General features: G+C 43.3%; 2 protein-coding genes across 4 annotated transcripts in view; both read right to left on the reverse strand.

Annotated features, from left to right (window-relative positions):
• rabgap1l (RAB GTPase activating protein 1-like) overlaps positions 1-23,637 on the reverse strand; it is a 99,226-nt gene that overhangs the window by 44,141 nt on the left and 31,448 nt on the right. The gene's annotated exons all lie outside the window — the stretch shown is intronic.
• On the reverse strand, positions 17,305-19,538 carry gpr52 (G protein-coupled receptor 52). The gene has a single exon (XM_062556184.1). It carries the CDS (start codon positions 18,909-18,911, stop codon positions 17,787-17,789), a length of 1,125 nt encoding a protein of 374 aa, XP_062412168.1. The 5' UTR covers positions 18,912-19,538; the 3' UTR covers positions 17,305-17,786.

Consider the following 23,637-nt stretch of genomic DNA (forward strand, 5'->3'; position numbering starts at 1 on the left):
TGATAGGGTAAAGCGGTAACACTTTATATTAAGACACACATATTCACCATTAATTAGCTGCTTACTAACATGTATATTAGTAGCATACTAGCCATTTGGTAGTCATTATAAATCACTAATTAATACCTTATTCTGCAAGACCTTATTCTACCCTTACCAGACCCTTAATTTAGAATTTCCTCTTTGTAAGCTATAATTACCCCTTATTCATAGTTATTAAGTAAGTTGTTGCATATGAATTATGACCTAAATATGCATGGCTCAATATGGGGCTTGGAAGGTGGTAGTACCACAAGAACAGATATTCACCCATAATAATACTTATCAAAGATGGTCTATTCAAATGGAAGAAAACACTAAACCACAAGTGCTAATAGTGTGCAAATAACTCATAATTAAGCCGAATATGTTCCCTATTCTAAAGTTATTTCCCTATTCTTATTTATTTTACTTATGTGAAAGACAGACCTGTGAGCACGGCCACTCAAAGTGTTCATGCTCATTCAACATGCAGGTTGATGTTCAGGATGCGTTTAGAGCAGCGGTTCCCAAACTTTTTTCTCCTTGTACCACCTTCTACATCCTGACTCGGCTCGCATACCCCCCACCATCCAACACATTTCTACAGAAGACAGCAGAGCAGGTGCTTGCTTTGTTCAAGTCATAGGTGAGAGAGATAAAGAGCAAAGTATTGGTGCATATGGTTTGAGAATAATTGAAGACGAAGCATCTCTCTGGGCCCAAGTGCAAGTACATGCTGGTGATGAGCCATGAAGAATTTGCTGAATGTGAAAGACAGACTCGTGAGCACGACCACACAGTGTTCATGCTCATTCAACATGCAGGTTAATGTTCAGGACACATTTAGAGAGGAAGCAAAACGAGTGTGGTGTGAAAGAAGACACAGCTGTCACAGGTCTCTTCTTTTTTTACCTTGTTCGTCATTTTCATATACTTCTTCAGGCGTATCCACACCTGTGACAGCAGTGTCTTCTTTCTCTAAATGCATCCTGAACATTAACCTGCATGTTGAATGAGCATGAACACTTTGAGCGGTCATGCTCACAAGTCTGTCTTTCTCATAAGTAAACTCTCACCTATGACCTTTGAACAAAGCAAGCACCTGCTGTCTTCTGTAGAATGAATCTATGTGGATCTATGATGGCAATATTGGTTGAAAGGAACATTTTGTGCAGAAATGAATGCTGATTAAAATATAACTTTATTCTATTTTACTATTACTGTTTACTATTATATGCTATTTATTATTACTAAATTCAGTGGACAATTGGTGGGGAAGATCAGTTACAATACAGTCTCAAAACAAGAATCTGTTTCTTCACAGACCCATTCTCACAGGCAGTTTATTTGATAAAATTATGTTTTTATTGCAATTCTGTTATATTTATATACATCAACTAACATAAATATGACCATAATTTACGCTGCATCTAACTTTACTCCTGAAAGGAATATAATATTCATTAATGAAATGTCACCCAAACATAAAGGGGCAATCCATACCCTTTATTTCTGAAAAATGCTAAATAGCTCATTAACTATGCGCGATATTAGAATAAAATTTATAGTTACTATTACACACTATTCCTATGATATGTACTACTTTTACATGGTCATTTGTTATAATTGATATCATTGTAATATTATTTGGGCCTAACGCCATTTACTGATCTACTTACAGCAATATTATCAATGTTTCTTTATTATGCATTATACGCTCATGTATTAAAATATGCAAATTATCTCATTAACTATATGCACAATATAAAAATGTCCCAAGCAGAAATGGATTCTACGCAAAAAAAACATATAGAAGAATCAATTGAGAAAAGTTTGGTAGTGACCTTAACCCTTTCATGCGCAACGTCCACATGCGTGGACAGTAACTTTAACTCTGTTTTCTACTTATGTATCATGTTGATATACACCAATCCACTTCAGGGCAGTTTTAGTAGGTCCTTGGCAATATATTAACAATATGTATCATCTTATATTTGGAATATTGACTGCTTGATGACATCATCAATTCAACATGAGTGACAGTAATGGCCATATGCTGAATGCTCCAGGCATATCTGTAAAAAGCTAGTACTCAAGAAGGCAAAATCATGTAAAAAAAAATATTATGCTGTACAGGAGAGTGTGTTGAACAACTCTATGTTTTCAGAAATTAAATCGGATGTAAAATGGAGTTTGTAGACCCTAAAAAGCAAATGTCCACGTATGTGGACGTTGCGCAACAGAGGAGTTAAATGGCCAAAAATTAGATTTTGTAACTAGGACTTTTTTTTTTTTTTTTTTTTCAAATTTGATTTTAATTGCTTTAAATTACAAAGAAACAAACATTTGGTAAACATATTTATAAATAATGACCTAATTACATGTGGTAATGCCAAGGTGGTATGGTAATATGGGGGTAGTAGAGGGGTGGGTGAGTAGTAGAGGGGTGGGTATGAGAGTACTAGAGGGGTGGGTGGATTAGTAGTAGAGGGGTGGGTAGTAGGGATGTAGTAGAGGGGTGGTTGGGTAGTGGTGGTAGTAGAGGTGGGTAATATGGGGGTAGTAGAGGGGTTGGTGAGCAATAATGGGGGTAGTAGAGGGGTTGAGCGGGTAGTATGGAGGTAGTAGAGAGGTGGGTGGGTAGTATGGGGGTAGTAGAGGGCTGGGTGGGTAGTATGGAGGAAGTAGAGGGCCATAGTTTCCACATTTTCTGTCATTACATTTTATTCTTTTTACCCCTTTGTTGCGCACTGTCCACATACGTGGACAATAACATAACTTCTATATAAAAGCATATTTTTAAAAAATTCCAACTGATTTTCAATATTGGGCTCATATAGAGTAATAAAATCAATACTAAAAAAATCTAGACACTTTTTTTCATAATGCGTGCATGAAAGGGTTAATCAGATCGTTCTGGGTTTTGCCCTGTCTAACTTTCTTGGCTCCTGAGTAATCAAAAGTCTCAAAAAAATGTTTGACCTCATACAGCAGAGCTAAGGATTGAATCACACCAGATTTCTCCTTTAGCATGACACATACATGGAGGTTAAAAAGTGCCAAATTAATTGTGAATTAAATGTGAACAAAGACCCAACTTTAGAATAGGGAGCATATTCTACATTACAAAGACTTAATTATGAGTTGTTTGTAGACTATTAGCACTTGTGGTTTAGTGTTTACTTCCACTTGATTAGACCATCTTTGATAAGTATTATTATGGGTGAATATCTGTTCTTGTGGTACTACCACCTTCCAAGCCCCATACTGAGCCATGCATTTTTAGGTCATAATTCATATGCAACAACTTACTTAATAACTATGAATACGGGGTAATTAGGAGCTTACATAGGGGGAATTCTTAATTAAGGGTAGAATAAGGTCTTGCAGAATAAGGTATTAATTAGTGACTTACAATGACAACCAAATGGCTAGTATGCTACTAATATACATGTTAGTAAGCAGCTAATTAATGGTGAATATGTGTGTCTTAAAATAAAGTGTTACCGGTAAAGCATTACCTAGAGGCAAGTAAACATAATAATAACATTAAAAACGAACGTTAATGATGGATTGACAGTTGTTCGGAAAATCCCATCTATCAGACGAGTTACAGCAATGTACAGGATGGCTAACGTCACAAAATGATTAGGAGTCTGCGCAGTACAATGGAAAGTAAACAGATTTTTGTTTCAGCCCCCTCCTATTGAGAACAACGGAGTCTGTTTGTCCATTTCTTTTAGGTCTATGGCCAGAGCTCTGTCTCTGACTAGCAATAGCAATAACACACAAGCCCACCAAATTTGGTTAATTTTCGTGAATGTATGTGTCAACCACAACAGACAATGCGCTAGGTGGCGCAATAGAGTCCCTAAGCCACACCCTAGGCCAGAGCTCTGTCTTTGACTAGCGGTAGCAATAACACACAAGCCCACAACATTTGATTAATTTTTGTGAATGTATGTGTCAACCACAACAGACAACACGCAAGGTGGCGCTATAGAGTAAGAGCTCTGTCTCTGACTAGCGATAGCAATAATACACAAGCCCACCAAATTTGGTACATTTTCGTGAATGTATGTGTCAACCACAACAGACAACACGCTAGGTGGCGCTATAGAGTCCCTAAACCACACCCTAGGCTAGAGCTCTGTCTCTGACTAGCGATAGCAATAACACATGTGCCCACCAAATTTGGTTCATTTTCGTGAATGTATGTGTCAACCACAACATACAACACGCTAGGTGGCGCTATAGAGTCCCTAAGCCACACCCTAGGCTAGAGCTCTGTCTCTGACTAGCGATAGCAATAACACATGTGCCCACCAAATTTGGTTCATTTTCCTGAATGTACTGTATGTGTCAACCACAACAGACAACGCGTTAGGTGGCGCTATAGAGTCCCTGAGCCACACCGTAGGCCAGAGCTCTGTCAATTAGTAGTGTTGCCAATTCCACACATAGCTGCCAAATTTCAAGAGTTTTAGAGCATGCCAAGTTGGTGAAAAAAGGCAAAACGTGGCCCGGAAGAAATGTAATCTGAACAAAAACAATAGGGCCTTGCACCTACAGTGCAGCCGCTTCAGCACCTCGGTGTTCGGGCCCTAATGACTTACGTTTAAACATTGCCTTTCCACTAGCAGGCCTAGCCTAGCCAGTACTGAGTCCCAATATCAAGTAGTGGCTTAGGCTAAGTGCCTGAACAGCATAAATCAAATGGAATTCTGATAGGCAGTTCTCTCCATATACTGATAGTTTGGCTATATGTGTGTGAAATGTGAGTCATGGCCTCTTTTTAACTGTAGGTAAAGAACATTGTTAAAATTCACTTTATTATTCTGCAGTTCCATTGTGTGATCAGTGTGTTAGGCTATATGTTGCAGCTGAATTGTTTTTCATTTAGTTGCTTAAATACTTAATTGCATCGTTAAATTAATACTTATTTGTAAGCATTCATTTTGAGTAAAATGCACATTATCAAGCTGTTTTTAATCAATAAAAATGTCAATTTCGGTTAGTTATTACATAATGCACCAATTGTTACATTTGGCAAAAAAAAAAATGCAACACCCGCATTATGTAGTAACAACCGCAATGTGTAATAACTTATTACATAATGCAGCAAAATGTATTACATATTGCGTTCAAGAAGTGTATTACATAATGCGGCAGATTATTACAGAATGCGGCAATTATTACATAATGGCGTGCACATTTATTACATTATTACATAATGCGGTGTTATTACATAATGCAGTGCTACACACTCTGTAATTCTCTTCACAGTCGCTTTCTGTTCTCCCACTCTCAACCAATTTATCTGCCCTGTCCACTCATCCTTTGTTTCATTCCCTCTCCATCACTGTTTGTCTCACCTTATCCTCCTTGACTGTTATCCAGCTCTATGTGAGTTTTTGCCGCAACATCTCTCTCTCTTTCTCTCTCTCTCTCTTTCTCTATCTCTTTCTCTCTCTCTCTCTCTCTCTCTCTCATCTAATTGACGCTGCGGAGGAGGAAGGTGACAATACACTGTGCTTCCACTGGGGGCGGGTGGCTGACTGGCTGGTTGAGTGTGGGGGGGGTTCCCATAGTGTCACATCGCTGCAGCAACCCCCCCCCCCCCCCCTCCACCCCACCTCTGCACTCAGAGATAGCTGACAGCTCACCGTGGTGACAGCTTTCCTCTCTGACCTGGTTGCCGCAGCAGAGCTTCCCATCCACCCTGAGCGGCTCTCAACAAGTCTCATCACCGACCACGTGAGCGGGGGGGAGGCTGTGGGGTGCGGGTGGCAGTGAGGCTCTCTCTCTCTCTCTCTCTCTCTCTCTCTCTCTCTCTCTCTCTCTCTCTCTCTCTCTCTCTCTCTCTCTCTCTCTCTCTCTCTCTCTCTCTCTCTCTCTCTCTCTCTCTCTCTCTCTCTCTCTCTCTCTGCTGAGAAGTTTAGACACCCCCTCCCCTCCCCTCCCCGACAAACGGAGAAGTTCTTGTAAACACAGTCACACCTGAAGGAGAGGGATAAGAAAAGCCGCAGTAGCTGAAAATGAACACTGGCATGGGGGACCGAGGCGCGTGTGGAGCAGGATATTCAGTAAATAGAGCTGGAGTGCGGCTGGCTCATATTAATTGAACACTATTTTTATACTTCAAACAAAACTCCAATGAAACCTTTCCTCCACCCAGTTTTCCTGCCATGCAACTCTAGGTTGCCATAGCTACAACACCTCTTTCAGTTTGGGGCCGTGGTGGAAAAACTCAGACGCAGGTGATGGCATGACATCACTCAATCTGGGTGCTTGTTCCTACACACAAATCTCTCCATTGTCTCATCCCCTTTCAGTCAATGTCATAGACAGAAACATACTTAAATGAACACACATGCAATCCTTAAATTGCCAGGTCCTCACACTCAGACACAGGCATTATCAGGGCTGATGGACAGGAAACGATATGTGCCTGAAATGATCAAATACATTCAAAGACAATGTAGAGAATAGCCTTTCTTGACATCGTACTGTACATGGCCGAGCTCAAGTCTGAATTCAGGCACCACGCCTGAACTGGCTTGAATCAGGCCTGTCATATACTGTACAAGAGCAAAAACCACACACGCAGAAACCCATCACCCATCGTTCAGCCATCACAATATGGCGATACATCAGAAGGAATAATGACACTCCTTAAATCCTGGCCGGAGCGAGACGATGTTTATAGAGTCCTTCAAATTGATGGAATACCTATCCATTCAAGCAAAATTAGAATACTCAGCTCAAGAGTGTGTCCTATGTTCAGTCCACTGAGCGCAATATATATTATATACAAGCATGGTTTTTATACCAAGATGCAAGAGGTCTTAAGCATCCATCACACACGCCATGTGAGCACATCACTGCACTTCCGTTACACACAAATACATAATAAATATTACAAAAATCAGAAAAAATAAAAGTAAAATATTGCCACCAAGGCTTCTGTGCACACACAGTCACTTACAAACACCCACAACCATACACATAACACATACACATATTTTACCAAATATTGCACTCACAAAAAAAACACAAACTCCAACATTCACACAATGAGCAGTCATGTATAAAGGATCGTACTTGATCCCCAGCAAAAAGGGGAAGTGAAGATTCTAGGCCAGGCCTGGCAGGGGGCATTGTCTTTTCTCAGGGAGGGAATGTGTGTGTGTGTGTGTGTGTGTACACGTCTGTCTCTCAGTATTCCACCAGTTCCACCCCACTGAGACTGCCTGTTGAGTTATCATTAATATCTCAGGTACAAACAGAAATGCATCCTGGGATGCAAACATGGAACACGACATTGCAACATCACAGGAGCAAGTTTTTATAAATCACTGATGCCAAAATCAGAGTCTATAATTACTGGTGTCAAAGTGCTTCTGTTTTTTTTTCCTTCTGTGACATTTTCTCTACCGCTGCTCTAAAAAAGGACTAGTATTAGATTAGATTAGATTAGCGTACAAGATTCAACACGCACATTCTAAAATGTGTTGTGCCATGTACTGTATGACCGTAAGACGTCTGTGAAACCACATGCTGTAATCTCCCGTGAGAGCCTAAACTGTTCATCGCTCCCAAATGATTCCGGATCAAAGAAGAAAATGAGCAGCAGTGGTGACCACGCGACAGCTTGTGTGCTTTATTTTGGATAGCGGTGGGGGGGTGTATTGTGAGTCTGAAGCCTGGAGGTTGGGGGGGGGGGGGGGGGGGCAGCGTGTTACAAGCGCACTCAGCCACAGGGCCCCCAGAGAGGAGACGCCACAGCACACTGCCAGAACTGCCACTTGTTCACTGATTAAACCGTGCAAAACTCAAAGCCAATTCTGTCAGGGAGAGAAAGACCACTGTGGAGCACTGCCATTCCTTTCCCCTAAGCCTTTGTGTGTGCGTGTGTGTGTGTGCTTCTGTGTACATGCACATGTGTGTTTCTGTTTGTGTGTGCATGTGTGTAAGAAAAAGAGAGACAGAGAGAGATAGAGAGAGAGACAGAGAGAGAGAGAGAGAGCGCATGCGTATGCTTCTTTGTATATGCATGAGCGTGGTGTGTTTTGCAACCTGCTTGTTCAGGCACTAATTGCATTAGTTGGTTATTCCATCTCCATTCTATTTTTAGCGCTGAGACACATGATCCCTCAGCTGTGTTTTTCAGAGAAAACAATGGAGAGAGACTCGGATGACGTGGCTGCTGAGGGATTGCAGAACAGGCTTTTAGACAAAGATAAAGAGAGAGAGAGAGAGAGAGAGAGAGAGTGAGAGGGAAACAACTGAGAGGGGCAAAGAGTGAGACACCACAAGAAGGAGGAGAAAGGAGAAAAGAGGGGGAAGAAATGGTAAGAGAGACAGAGGAAAAGAGAAAAACCTGATGATGGAGGGGCATTTGTAGAGAATGTAAACTGGGGGCGTAGCTGGCAGTGGAAAGTAGCAAGCTATGTGTGCCTAATTAATTACCAATGATCAAATATGGAACATCACCGTTACAGATCATCCTCTTTGTTTCCATGACGATGTGAAGAGGGAGCACCAATCAGTTTCCCCGCACATGCTCTGTCATATACAAGTATTCAAAGGCAGAGACATGTGAACAGTTCATGACTTGTCTTCTAGTTGGTAAAGCCCACGTGAGGGAGGATTTGGAAATTGGATTTTGGACATCAACTCTGGGAATTGGTCACCAAAGCCAAAACAGCATGACGCCAAGTGAAACTGTCGACATGACACTTATCATGATGACCGATTGAAGTTTCTTCAGTCAGGCTTGACCTTTCTCTTATTCTCCTACTAAATACTACCAGTGCATCAAAACATACAATAGACTCGCAAACATTACTCCAACTCAAATATCTTCATATTAGGCTTTCCACGGAAAAAAATGCAGAAACCATATGGGCATCTCACAGCGTCATTGCAATGTGTTGTATTATAGCCACACTTTCAGAAAAAGTCAGTCAGTGTAGACTGCTTTCTAAAATGTATAGCAAGTCTGCTGGGAAAATAGATACCCAAACAGACAAGATGAACTTTCTTTACTGGACAACAAACTCTTTTCACATATATTTTTCTATCTTTTTGTTTCTTTTTGGATCAATAGCAAAGGATTCAAGGAAGCAAATGACAGCTGACCACACAAGTCGGGTCTTAACTCCAGTGGACGACTTCACACATTTCTCCTCCACAGATCTCACTCAGAGACTCTCAAAAGAGGCAAACGGGCATGTGCCCGCCCACTGGCCTGCGGTCATCACATTGGTATTCATGGTAGGTAAATGGCATGGCAGTGGCCCTTGCTGCAGCCAGCGGCACAAGGGAAGATCATGTTCTCATGTGTGCAGTCTGCCGTCCTCACGGAAAGTTCAGGAAATATCAGCCAGCAAGCCTTGGGGGCACTGACTCCATTCTAATGGTATTTCAACTCAGAATGAGGACCCTATAGAAGAACCTGCGTCCAAACAAGAACATGGGCCACTCACACACCCACCTGTGCACTTACTTAGAGAAGAGGTAAATGGGGCAAAGACAGAGATAGAATGAGAAAATGGAGAAGGAGAGAATAGAGAAAAGAACACAAATGAACAGAAAAAAACATGAAAAAAATGAGGGCAGAGAAAGATGGAGCAGAAGGCAAGAGGACTAAAAGAGGATGAAACACAAGAGTGAAAGGCATGAAGATGTTGCAACAGGGAGATGGAGTCGAGCAAGAGAGGGGGGAGAAATATGTAAAGAGAGAGGAGTACAGAAAAGAGAGATAAAAGAAGGAGCATAGAGGTGATGGATAAAGTGGTGTTGTGGAGGTATCAAGGGATTTGAAAGGAAACAGGGGTGCCATCACTTGGCAAAGGACCAGCCTTAAAAGCTTTGCCTCTAAAAAAGAAATTCCTGTGGTGCTATGAGAAAATGCCTGGGGACCGTCAGCAGTGTCTCGGTCGACTCTATTTACGCTAGGAACCTGGTGATTATCTCAATCGTCCATACACTTTTATCAAGGCGAAGCCAGGGAGACAGATTGTACCTTCTGGAATGAAATTTAATCTGAACCTAAAGTCAAGAAAACAGAAAACTCCCATTTCATCAAGAAAAGCAGCCATTTCATCAAGCAATTTCCATCACATTAAAAAAGGAGGCCATTTTCTGTGGTGCAGGTGTGTGATATAGGCCAGATCCATCATAGCTGGCCCTGGCATGAGGGAGAGTCGTTTTTTCTCAATAATACCAACACTAAGTGTGGCACAACAGCACAGTGACACAAGGTAATATGACACAAAGTATGGCCAAAAAACAGCCTAATACAACACAACACTACAGCATCGCATTATAAGATCACCATCTAAATTATCCAAATCAACAAATACCCGATTAAGATACAAAGCAAAGAACGTGGACAGTTCAGCGCAGCGCTTCGAGCCGCACACCTGCAAATCTGCACACCTGTGTGCGACAAGTTCCCCCTGCACTTTCAGCACTCCGATGCGTGATGGCATGCAACAACCGGCAGATGGCAACGTCTGGGATCAGGCAAGTGACCAGCCTCGTGGCAGAGAGTGGGCAGAGAATGGACAGCTGTCTGCAAGTGTCAGCATCAACACACCGCAGGCCATACATCTGGTCTCCCCAAGCCAGCGGCCAGCGTGACAGACAGAGGAGCCGGTGAGGAGAGCTGCGTGCACAAGCGGAGCTCTTACCTCTACTTGCAGCTCTTCGCACAGCACTGTGCAGCTGAACCGCGGCTATTACCTGCGGTTGCATGTGTTCAATTATTTACCTTGGTTACTAAAAGTACTCAACTCGTGGCAGGTGCACGTCACGCACATATAAAAAGTTGCTTTATACGGTTCTGAGGACTACTGTCTTTAAAGGAATACTTCGGCATTTTACACTTTAAGCCCGTTTTCTGTATTGCCTAGCATGAAAACGAGTGTTTGACACCGAAATCTCGAACGTTTGAGCCAGGTGGTACACCCTAGGCAGTGGGGAGAAGGAGCATGATTTCTAGCATAAAAACGCCCCTCACCTCCATGTTTGTGTGTGTGTGTGTGTGTGTGTGTGTGTGTCTGTGAAGTGCCGGCCTCTTCTAAGAGCAGAAGTCAGAGAGGGGGCAGGTGTTCCTCCGTATCCTGTTCTGGAGAGCGGAGGCAGTGGCCAGGGTGTGGGGGAAGACAGCAGAGTTATTGAGGGGTTGTGTAGCTGCACAGATTAATATTGAACGGAGCTGATGACACGGGTGCAGCGCTGAGAAGATTTTCATCCATATTCAGCAGGCCCGAAACTGTAAGCTCCGCTCGGCTGCACTCATGAATATGGATGACGGACTGGCAGGAAGTACAAATATCTAACAACACAGAGCCAGGAGACAATGAGAGAGGACGGTGGGGGGAGACTTGAATTTCGTATTCAAACAGCCCACACAATGTACAGTATGACTAATCCTGTATATCATATGTATGAATAAAATGAAATCGGTGGTCCTAACTTTCTTTCTTTTTTTCACAAAAAAAACCACACCTACCCATTGACAATGACAAGATATATCAGGTATGATATATGACTCTAAATGTGTCAAATTAGCGGTGTTGAATAAACTAGAAATCTGTGATTTTGTTTAAATGGCTGTCGGCCAAGAAATGCAGGTAACTGAGAAAGAAACCGGTCACCCAGAGAAAAAAAAATCTAGAAGGAACTAACACTTAGCGGCCTTTATTTCTGACACTATGCTAAAAATAGCCTGAATGGAAAGAGAGAACAAAACAGGCATTCCACTATTCAGAGTTTCACCTCAGTCAACTTGCTTGGACTGTTTAGCCATGTCTCTCTCAGATAGAATAAGGACTTCGTCATTTCAGTCATTCCTCAGACATGGGACAAAATGATTAAACTGTAACTGGGTTAAATAATTAACATGTGTTTAACTCCAAATGTTCTAAAGTATTAATAATAGAGCACAATTTAACACAATTATCCCCCTCGATTTTATTTAGACATTATATCAAATTAAGTTATTGCATCAAATCTGTGATCATCAAATGACTTCTCACTATAACTAAATTAGTGGACTCACAGATGAGAGTCAGTCATAAGTAATAAACAACAGTAATTCAAGTGTTTAGAAAAATTATTAAAAAGAGACTCTTTCATGAAAAGCAACATTCAGAAATCTCATATGAGCAAGACAGTATTCCAAATAATACATATACACTGTATGTATTTAATAAGGATTTATAGTTTGTCTCCCTATACTTTTTGGCTACATTTACACAGTCAGTTCAGGCTTCATTCGTATGTGGAAATAAATTACATATGAATCGAATATGTGCCAATGCGACTGCTGTCTTAATGGGTAGATTCCCTGTCATTTTCAAAATAAAACCGGTAGCCTATTTTGCAGACCTCTAAAGATACTTTGAAAGCCAAAGTAAGCAACTAACCACTGAATACAGCCTAATAATGCAAGCTTGTGTTTGTTCCTATTTCGTGCATTTGCAGTGCTGTCTGTATGTTTTCTTTCATTTCCACGCATGTGATGTCTCAAGTGTTAATTAGCAAATTAGTGAAGATGTAAACACAGATATCTGATATGGGTCACTCTGAAACAGAGATGTAAACAGGATATTGGCACAAAATCAGAACTGTGCATTAAGGTCTGCCAGTGTAACTGCAGTTTTTGACAATACAATCAAGCATTCATTAAAACATGATAAACTTGGACCATACAAAGGGCAGTTGTTACAGAACTGCTTGCCACATTTCACTTTTATAATGCTTTAACACAGCCATACATTGAATTTCTGAGGAATGTAATTTGTCACAGCATGCTTTTTTTCTCTTCTCAATTTTGCATCATATTTTGCCCCCACATATTTAAAAATACTTATTTGTGTGTGTGTGTGTGTGTGTGTGTGTGTGTGTGTGTGTGTGTGTGTGTGTGTGTGTGTGTGTGTGTGTGTGTGTGTGTGTGTGTGTGTGTTTTTATTTAGAAGGCTTTATTACAGACTGCCTGCCTACAGAACACAACCCAATAGTGCAGTAGGCAGAAAGCTCTGTGGACTATCAGACACCCTGCCAGCCCAAGGGAGAAATGTGCTCCTTTCTACTTTTTATACATTCTGAAAATACCCCAGAAAGCCTGTCAGCAAGAGGGATAGAAAGAAGTAGAGGAAGGCAAGGAGAGAAGAAGAAAGCCTTAAACTCCGGCTTCAGTAACCAAAACACCAGAATGATGTGTGATTGCACCAAAAAAGAATCTCTGCAAAAACTGTCAGTCAGAGTTCTTACACATGTCTTAAGCTGATGTATATATATACACTACAAATATATATATATATATATATATATATATATATAAAAAAAATAGTGAGGAATACACCCTGGGCGGCCCCTGCCAAAAACAAACATAAACAATACCCGCTCTGGTCTATGAGGTAGACCTGTTATTTTCCAAATACCCACCGACTATCCTTCCTGTTAGGTCATCATGCTAGCACAAAGAAAAACAACCTGTTCCACAGCCAGAGCCTCCTCTCCCATCTCTATGTTTTATATATATATATATTTTTTCAAGCCTATAAGGCTGGCCTGTACACACTACACGATTTCAGCCCGATTTTGCCAAGATTGTGTCTTGGCCGACAAATTTCCATTGTCATATCTGAATATTCAAAGTCGGGAACGACGTTCAAAGGAGCAAGTGTCTTGTAATGTGACATATTCAACGACCCATGATCTATTGTCTGCGATATTCTATGACGTTATGACCAAAAGTCTTGCATGTCAGATTTTGGAGGAATCTTCTACGACTCCGTGTTGACACTGTCACTGACACTGTGACAACACGCAACGAGAAGGCTACGACAGATGATCTTGTAATGTGGCAAGACGACCACTTACGACAAGGACGTGGCAAGATTTTGTGGTTCTCTGATCGCCTAGTGAGTCTGACATGGTCAATCGTAAAAGATAATCGTGAAAGACAAAAATCATGTAGTCTATATAGTCCAGGAACTTCCAAGTCTATAAGGCTGGAAGACAGATACTTTAAAATGAACTTCAATTGGTTGGTCAAACGCATCACACATCTGCATGTTGATGGCATCTATAACTGAGTGTTCTTGACAGTTCTGATGGCTTTTACGTGGAAGTGCCGATTTGTTGCAGTGCTACAGACAACTACCCACTTTTGAGTCCATCAGTGGTTCAATTTCTGATTGCGCAATTGGAACAAATATTTTTTTAGTAGGAGCTGATATACTGCTAATACCTGCAGGTGTTCATATTAATGGACAGCTTGGCCGCAACAAATGAGTGCAAAAGACGCTATCTTTAAGGAAAGAGTTCATGACATCCAAGGTTACGCAAGAGTTCATGTATTATGTATGCATAATCAGGGTTCGCAACCTCCCGTGATCATGGCGACCAGTTGATGGGCCTCATTAGATTTCAGAAAGGTCACTTTGTTTCATTTCGCTCTGAAAGAACACATTTCATATGCCTTCTGAGGATATTACTAACCTTTTTAAAATCCAGCCACACAGAACAGATCCCGCTGTGGGTGCATGTGTGTGTGTGTGTGTGTGTGTGTGTGTGTGTGAGACTGAGGACCATGATACACAACCTGTTAGCCTGTAGGGCTGGGGTGTGGGGAGGTAGATATACAGGCCAGTCAGCTCTCAGAGCCCTTAACCTAGTTGATCACATTAGCATCCTAACATGCTGACCTCTATGCACCTTTTTAAAGAATCATTCAGCTGACCTGCTACCCATCCAATCCACAAGCCATCTTGGTGAACAAATTCCCATTTTAGATCAGAGCTCAAGTGTCACTTAACATGCTTTTGTTTTTTGTTTAGCTTTTTTTTACATTTATTCATTTAGCAAACACTGTTGTCCAAAGTGATATACATAGGTCAACTATATGACAAGGGACTACATAGTTTTCAGGCTACTGCATGCTAGCCCTGCTCCTTAGCCACTAAACTACCAGCGCCCCATGTATAGCTGAATGCAACCAATCAAAACTCTCTCTGTGCTTTTAACCAATGCAGGACTAGCACATGAGTATTATTCACTCTTGTATTACAATATTGCTTTCATCTTTTTACTATGAGGAATTGTCTAGTTCCAGGGTAAGAAGTAGATATGGTCTTGACATTCCAGTTGTTCACTTTTATTGTATTGGCAGCAACAGCAATAACCATTACTTTTCACAAAATCTCAGAAATAAAAAAATATATACTGTGTAATTTATTGTTTTGCATCCTAGTCAAAAGGACAGCTTACTATACAGTTACAGCAGCAGTCTAGTTCAGTTTACACACAGGAATGTGCCATCATTGACAGAGATTGTGTCAGATTGTTTCCGTTAGAGCATACATTGGCTGTACAGCAAAGTGAGCACAGGTACACAAATGTACTCTTATTTCACAAATACCATATCCATTTTAAAAACAGTAAAATAAATAAATAGTACACATCATTTATCTTTTTTTTTTTTTTTTAGGACATAAAAAAAGATATTGTAATAAATGCACTTTGCTTCTTTTTCACCTAATCAGTTCTCACCAAAATTGCTTTTTTTTGTTTTGTTTTGTTTTGTTTTTTTTGCCATTATATTTTCTATACTTTTCTTTGGTGGAAATGTTTCATAAAACATATCCACAAACGTAGCGAGGACCACAGTGTATTTAAATAAGATATCCTACTCTACAAGGTTTCACAAACTCACCGGTGAAGGAATGGAATGTGAGACCTTGGCTAACTTGATTGTAATGTACAACTTATTTGACAAGCACTCAAACGGTCATTAGATCACTATTACAAAACCTGAAGCATTGTCAAGGTGTTAATTTTCTTGAAACAAAGAGGTATCACATTTTTATCTGTACAAGGAAACTAGTTTGAATTTCCTGTCCCCTAATCACTGTTAGATTAGAGATTACTTTTTTATCATTAGTTCTTTTATGGGTTCAAACACCCAGTTTTTGAATTGAATCCAAAATGTCACAAAATAACTCATCAGTTCAAGAATGAACCAATGCACGTACTGCAGATTTCTATCAAAACTGAAAATAAGATGTTTTTTTCTCATCTACTGTAGAGTTGTTGATGACGCAGCAAATTCCACAGAGTAGAAATCAAATATGTATCGGGGTTTCTTTTTTTTTACCAAAATAATGACTTTGATAAGAAATAACAAATAGGAAAAATACATTTAAAAAGCACTTTAAAGCACATAAGAACCCCATTCTTGTGAGTTCACATGAAAGCCCTCTGTCAAGAGGCTTCCGAGAGGCATCACCACTGGTCTGAGGCCAGCCAATGACATCGCTTAAATCCGTGGCTGGGTTGACAAACAAACAGAGAAATTGCCATGCCACAGTAAAATGCATGACACTTCATAGACACAGAGCAGGGAAGTAGCACTAAAATCATGTTAGGCACATATACAAAATACAGATCTAACTGCAATGCAAAGCTAAAACAGCCAACAGAGGATTTCCTGTCACAGAATACGTGAAAAATAAAAAAAGAGCTACAGCTGTATGATGCATGATGCGACCTGTGTGAACTTTAACGCCAGTGTGAGAAAGCCAGACTAAATCTGCTCATTTGCATGATACTGACTCTGGATCCCATAACAAACTGTCCAGGGGATACAAGATGAGACCAGTATAGGATGGGAGAGCTTGGAATAGTAATTACAGCTGACGCTAAAAAAAAGAGAGATCTGTGTGATTGTCGCATCACCTAAGCTGATGGAACAAGAATCCACAGGCAGCATTTGCAAGGAACAACAAACTTGCTGTCTCAAAGGAGCCATTCTATCTATCAGCTATGCTCTCATGATTGTGGTCCATCACTTAAAACACAGGATGATTCGAAACACAGGACTATAAAACCTATGACTTTAAGGGCTTTGTCTGACAAATCCAAACAGATCATATTTTCTCCAAAGAAATGCTGAACAGTTTTAAACGGTTTGCCAACTCTTCTAAACATGCACCCCTACCACTGCTAGATCTGTACATATGCAGGAGATCTGTACTGTACATGTGCGTCTGCTACAAAGTCCTGCGAGAGGGAATGATACTGACCAGTAATTTGGACACAAAGCTGGGCAAGGCTATAAACATAAGCTGCACTAGTACCCCTCAGGACAAGGCTGGAGCAGCAATCTCAAAGTATCTGCAATAGAACGCTGAGGAAGGTCACAAATCCAGCAGTTCTGCTGTACAGGGCAAAACAAAGCAAGGCCTTCATACAGTATCTGCATTAATCCTACCTGTGGCATCAACTTTGTGACAGAAATTGTCAAAGAGCTAAAGGTTTATATATATATATATATATATATATAAATATATATATTTGTTTGTTTGGGCCTGAGCCAAAGTGCTTGCCTTGTTTTTATTTCTAGCATCCTGTGTACTGTAGAGACTGAAATCATCACTTGTCCAACTAGTCATGGTCACTTGCTTCTGTAGAGCAGAAAAAAGGTCATTTTGTCCCATGCGTGTGGCTTCGCTTTTTTTTTCTCTTGACATCACTAACAACAAAATGTGCTTCATACAAAACCATTGAGTTAAGACCAGGTGTGGATTTTGTAGATACAGACAATTTCCCACACATCCTTCAGAGCATGAACTCAACTTCTTTGGAGCAGCTGTAATGACCATAACATTAACCACCCTCTTTAACTTTAAAGACTCCTGTATTTGGGGGATTGTTCCATATTCCTACTGTACAGATCCCAAGGCCTCTCAGATGGAGCAGGAGTTGGCTCTCTTCCTAGGCTTGGGTTCTCCAAAGTCCTTTCCGTCGTCAGCGCAGCGGCTAAAGGAGCACAGCGTTTGTGACAAGCGACGCATGCCCAGTCGGAACACGCTGTTGGAGAGGCTATAGATGACGCAGTTACAGAAGCTGTTGCTGATGGCGAGCCAGGTGGTGATAAAGGAGAGCGCCGGGCTGTCCAGCACGTGCGAGCTCTCCAGGAGAAAGTAGATGATGTAGGGCAGCCAGAGCGCGTAGAAGACGCTCGTGATCCTGAAGAGCACCATGGCGTAGCGTCGGTCCGGCCCGTGCCCCGCGTGGTGCCCCCTGCCCCCGCCGTCTCCGCCCTCCCCGCCCGCCTCCATCTCCTGGCTGGGGAAGCGTGCGCGCCGCTCGTTGATCTCCCGGTTGTGCTGCTGGCAGATGCGGAAGATGTGGAAGTAGGTGAAGCAGACCACCAGGGCGGCGGGCGCGTACAGGAGGCACACCACGAACCCCGTGAAGAGCGCGGAGGTGGGCCACGCCTGCGCGCACCACTCGAAGATGTCGCCGTGGTAGCCCGGCTTGCCCCAGCCGAAGAAGGAGGGCAGGAACACGGCGCAGGAGTACAGCCAGATGAGCGCGATGCAGCCGCGGAGACGGCACGGCGTCACCAGCTGGTTGTAGGACAGCGGCTTGGTGATGGCCAGGTAGCGGTCCACGCTGATGCCCGCCAGGCACGCCATGGAGACGCTCTTGAGCACCGAGATGACGTAGCTGAACACCTGGCAGGTGAGGGGCTCCTGGACGCCGGTGGGGTGGTGCAGCAGGGAGAGGGTGGGCACCAGGCAGCTCAGGCCCACCAGCAGGTCGGCGTAGGCCATGGTCTGGATGAAGTAGCTCGTGGTGTAGTGGTGCAGCAGCGGCGCGCAGTGGAACACGAAGATGACCGTGAGGTTGCCGGCGATGATGAGAACGGTCAGCAGCACGATGACGGCCGTTTCCAACACGCAGGCCTCTGCGCCCCCGGGCAGACCCCATCCCAACGGACACGAGTGGTTCAGCCTGATACCGACGGCTCGGACAATGCTGCCGTTTTCAGTGGGCGCCAGTTCGACAAGCCCCGACTGGTTCATTGTTGTAGAGGTTGGCCTTGTCCTGCCCCAGGAGGCTGACTTGGTTTGTGCGGTGCCAGACACACACACACACACACACTCACACGCACACACACACACACACAATCACACACAGTTTGTATAGATGAGCGAGTAACTGGAGAAAGGTCTGGCCTTGTCAGGTAATCTTCTTTAGCAAACAGCTCAATCCTCTCCCTCACTCACATAGCTAGGGCTCAATCAATTGAACAGTAAAAAAAAAAATCAATGCAGGGCTCAGAGGCAGACAGAAAAGAAATTGAGGAGGAGAACGTTGGAGCACCTTGACCCTTCCGTTGGTCATGCTTGAACGCTATGTGTGTGGTGTGCGGCTGACTGTTGGTCAAACGATATATCCTCCAAAAACAAAATCGCCGCTACAGTCCGGTCGAGATCAGCAAAGATGGCCATCACAGGGAAGAGTTGTGTGTCTCTAGTGGCCCCCGCCTATCCAGGGTTCCCATCACTGTTCCTGTCAGGCTGCAGTTCCATCAGATCCTAATGAATGCTGCTGCTGCTGCTCTCGGTGAGCTGTGCTCGACCTCGCAAGGGCAGCCCAGCACGGCCAGTCAGCCGTCAACACACAGAGGAGGGAGAGAGAGGGACCGAGTCGAGAAAAAAAAAGCACTATTTCACTGACGCTGACCTAGACTGGATAAAATCCAGCAAGGCACTACAAAACACCGTACTTCTAAGAGGGGAATATGCTTCGTTGAGACTAAAAACATCACTTGGAATGGAATCATCAAATGGAATAAAAACAAGAAGTTTTATGGTTTCAAGTTTATGCCTTTAAGAATGTCTGGCTTCTGTTCTCAATTACATGTATTTTGTTGCAACTGCAAACTTCCACTGATATCGATCCCTAGATTTGTAGTTTTCATACACTGTGTCTTTTTTTTCCCCCAAACGTGATCACTGTCTGTACACCCTGTGTGCTCTCTTTTGTCCATATCAAAACACAGACACACACTAAACTAACAGAGATCACTATGTGTGTGCTGTGTGTGTGTGAGTGTCTGTGTGTGTATGTGGGTGAGTGTGTGTGCGTGTGTGTGTGTGTGCGCGCCTCAAAGCTCACACTCCACAGACGGCACCAGCTACCGTGTTTACTGTCTCTCCAGCCGGTGAAGCAAAGCGGAGCGGCCGAACCTGAATGGATCAACAATTTTTGAGATCATATTATGTGTGCCACAGTGGAGGCTTTGGTCTGCTTACTCCCAATCCATTTGCTTTTCATGAACTCCACTTGAGCACGTCAGAAGAAGACAGGAGAAAACGGGTCATATTCCTGGGGGGGGGGGGAGGGGATGGTGGCAGGAAATGGCTTGTGGAGTCACCACCTCATCTGTGTGGTCTTTCAGCCGGCCGGGTGAATGGAAAGTGGCGGGATGAAACGCCTTGTCAGCACCACAGCGCTTATCTGAAGAGTCTCCCCTTTCAAATCCTGCCTGAAAGCCAGCCTCTGTGGAGAATCTGCAACCTCCCGTCTGGCTGCGCGCAAACATACAAAACTTGTTTGTGCTCGTTGCCCCCCGATGGCCGTTTCTCAGCCACCGATACAAAAAAAGGCTGAATGAACAAATGAATGTCATAAGCAACCACTTAACCACTACTGGCTCAAAGAGAGAGAGAGAGAGAGAGCGGTTCTCTTACGTCCATCAGGTTCTGGTGGCAAATCCGCTTTCTTACAAGTGTCCTGTTTTGACTTCGATTTCTCTGGTCATTTCAGTGTTGTCTCTTTATCCAAACCTTGGCCAGTAGCAAAGCCAAAAGCAAACAAAAACAGAAGACTCCAGTGGTGTAAACGAGGAGTGCCTCGGTCCCTGTGCTGCTTTCTCAAACTCTTCCTCTGCAAGCTCAAATACAAATCCAATCAGCCCATGCCGGAGACCGGTACTGAAATCATAAGCAAGAAGCTACCGATGCGCTCACAGTCATTTGTAAAAATCTGTCCGTGGTACCAGAGGACAAGAGGGCACTGCAGCTTTTCAAAAAAAAGACAAACAGAAAACAGCAAATGAAAGCTGTTGCTGAAAATGTAAGCAGAGAGCAGCAGCCCCTCACCATCCACGCAGTGAGAAAGAGATGCTGCGACTGCCGTACACTACTGCCTCTCTCTCTGAATCTCTCCCACTCCCTCCCTCCCTCCTTCCCTCCCTCCCTCCCTCCCTCGTGCTCTCCCTCTCCCCGCCCTCTGCTTGTGGCTGCACCTGAGGTCCTGTCTCCCCCTCTCCTCACTTCTCTACCGCATGACTCCCCATCACTCTTTTCTCATAGCTCCCCTCCCATTTTCTCTCTGCTTGGTGCTAAAAATGGAATGGATTTTCTTTTCAAAAATTATTAAAAGCTCTCTATCCCTGGATCCCTCCCTCCCTCCTCCTGCTGCTGCTGCTGCTGCTGCTGCTCATTCACTGAGACCCCTTCCCAAATGTATTTTCTCACTCACACTCTGTCTGTCTGTCTGTCTCTTTTTCTCTCCTCTCTCTCTCTCTCTCTCTCTCTCTCTCTCTCTCTCTCTCTCTCTCTCTCTCTCTCACACACACACACACTCCCCCTCTCTGCGCTACCAGTCAGTCTGCACAGCCCAGTGACCAAGTCAAGCTATCCATGCCCTTGGTTACAGTTGCCAGGCACTTCAGTTAGTTGGGACCCTCTCTCACTCCCAGCAGCTGACCCAATGGAACAAACAGGAACAAATTAGGCATTCGGGGGGAGGGCACAGTATGCATTCCATCCCAGAGTGAGAATCTGGGAGTGAGAATCTGGACTATTGCACCCCCGTTTCATCCTGAATATATCAGTGCTTTTTACACGGCTGTGACTGATATCTAAATATACTTTTAAAAACACATCAGCCACTTTTCTTCTTTCCAAAGACACCTAGATGGCATAGGAATGACTGCTATAACCACACCAGGTGCACACACATAGATATCAAGCTGCAGTTTCGCTGTCCAACCGCAGAACTAACAACGGCAAGTTCCTGCCAAAGAGCCTGGTCAATAATTGATCAGAGTGGAGAATGGGCAGGAGAGTGATGATCTCCGAAAAGGAACAATGATGGTAATCCAATCTCCCTGTCCTCTCGTGAGCTTTTGATCCTGCTCCCCACAGCCCAGCACTGGGACCCACACACAGCTTCCTCCCAGCAGGAGCAGTGCTGGCTCACTAATTAATGGTCTGATCTGCAGGGCGAGTCATTCTCACAGTACAGCTGAGACGAGAATGTACCCCTAGGCCACACACACGCACACACACGCACACACACGCACACGCACGCACACACACACACACACACACACACACACACACACACACACACACACACACACACACACACACACACACACACACACACACACACACACACACACACACACACACACACACACACACACACACACACACACACACACACACACACACACACACACACACACACACACACACACACACACACACACACACACACACACACACACACACACACACACACACACACACACACACCACACCACACCACACCACACCACACCACACCACACGGCAATGATATAGACTACACTATAGAAGACACAATACACGCATCAATCTAAAAGGTGAAGTCAAGGTCAGGTGCACATGAAAAGGCCATCATATTGAAATGAAGCTGCCAGGGTGTGAGACATTTCATCAGGTTTACCTTAATGGAGCTGTAAGTGCTCAACGCCTCAGGGCTAATTGATAAGGGGCCTGTTTTATGCTCTCTGGGACTACGCCTTTTATTTTTATATATCTAAAAAAAAAAAAACCAGGGTACAAAATTCTTAAATTTTATTCTATTTTTACTACTGTACAGAGTGACACTGCATTCCATTACAAGGTCAATCATCATTAACCCAGTTAGGGGCAGAGAATTACATCAGCACGGCGGGTCCAGATGTGGCAGTTAATGCCTCTTCAGAGAGCACAGGCACTCAGAGGGCACCGGAATGCTAATTTCACGTCCCCGTTGGCAGCAGGCGCTTAGATATCAGGTCCAGCTCCGCAGGGCGCACACTCAGTTCAGTGTGAACAGTGCCCGCAAACACACATGCACGCACGCATGTACGCTACACACACAGGCATACATGCAGGCACGCACACACACACCCACCCACACACACACACACACACACACACACACACACACACAGATATAGGACTGGCATAACAGTGAGGGCTTTTGTGTGCTCCCTCTGTAATCTGAACTGTCATTTCTGTGTCAACACAGCGCCGTGCTTAGCTTCATGGATACATAAACTTCCCAGGGAGGGTGGCCTATGTGTCTGTTCTAACATTGCACACATAGTGTTATTTTTACGCTTAACAACAATGGAATACCAAATCTCACTCAATATTAGCACACCGGAATCTAGAAAAAAAAATCAATTTGAAAAAAGCAACAACAATTTTTAAAAAATGGTTCTAAATAAGGGGTCATAGAAATGGTGGTGCATTAAAGGGATATTCCGCCATTTTTGGAAATACGCTCATTTTCCACCTTCCCTCGAGCAAAACAATCGATATTTACCTTGTTCCCGTTCATCCAGCCATTCTGTGAGTCTGGCGATACAACTTTTAGCTTCAGCCTAGCATAGATCATTGAATCGGATTAGACCATTAGCTTCTCGCCTGCTAGCTTCATGTTTAAAAGTGACAAAGATTTCTGGTAATTTTCCCCATT

Source organism: Sardina pilchardus, chromosome 15 (assembly GCF_963854185.1).
Source record: "Sardina pilchardus chromosome 15, fSarPil1.1, whole genome shotgun sequence".
In the NCBI taxonomy this organism is placed as follows: domain Eukaryota; kingdom Metazoa; phylum Chordata; class Actinopteri; order Clupeiformes; family Clupeidae; genus Sardina; species Sardina pilchardus.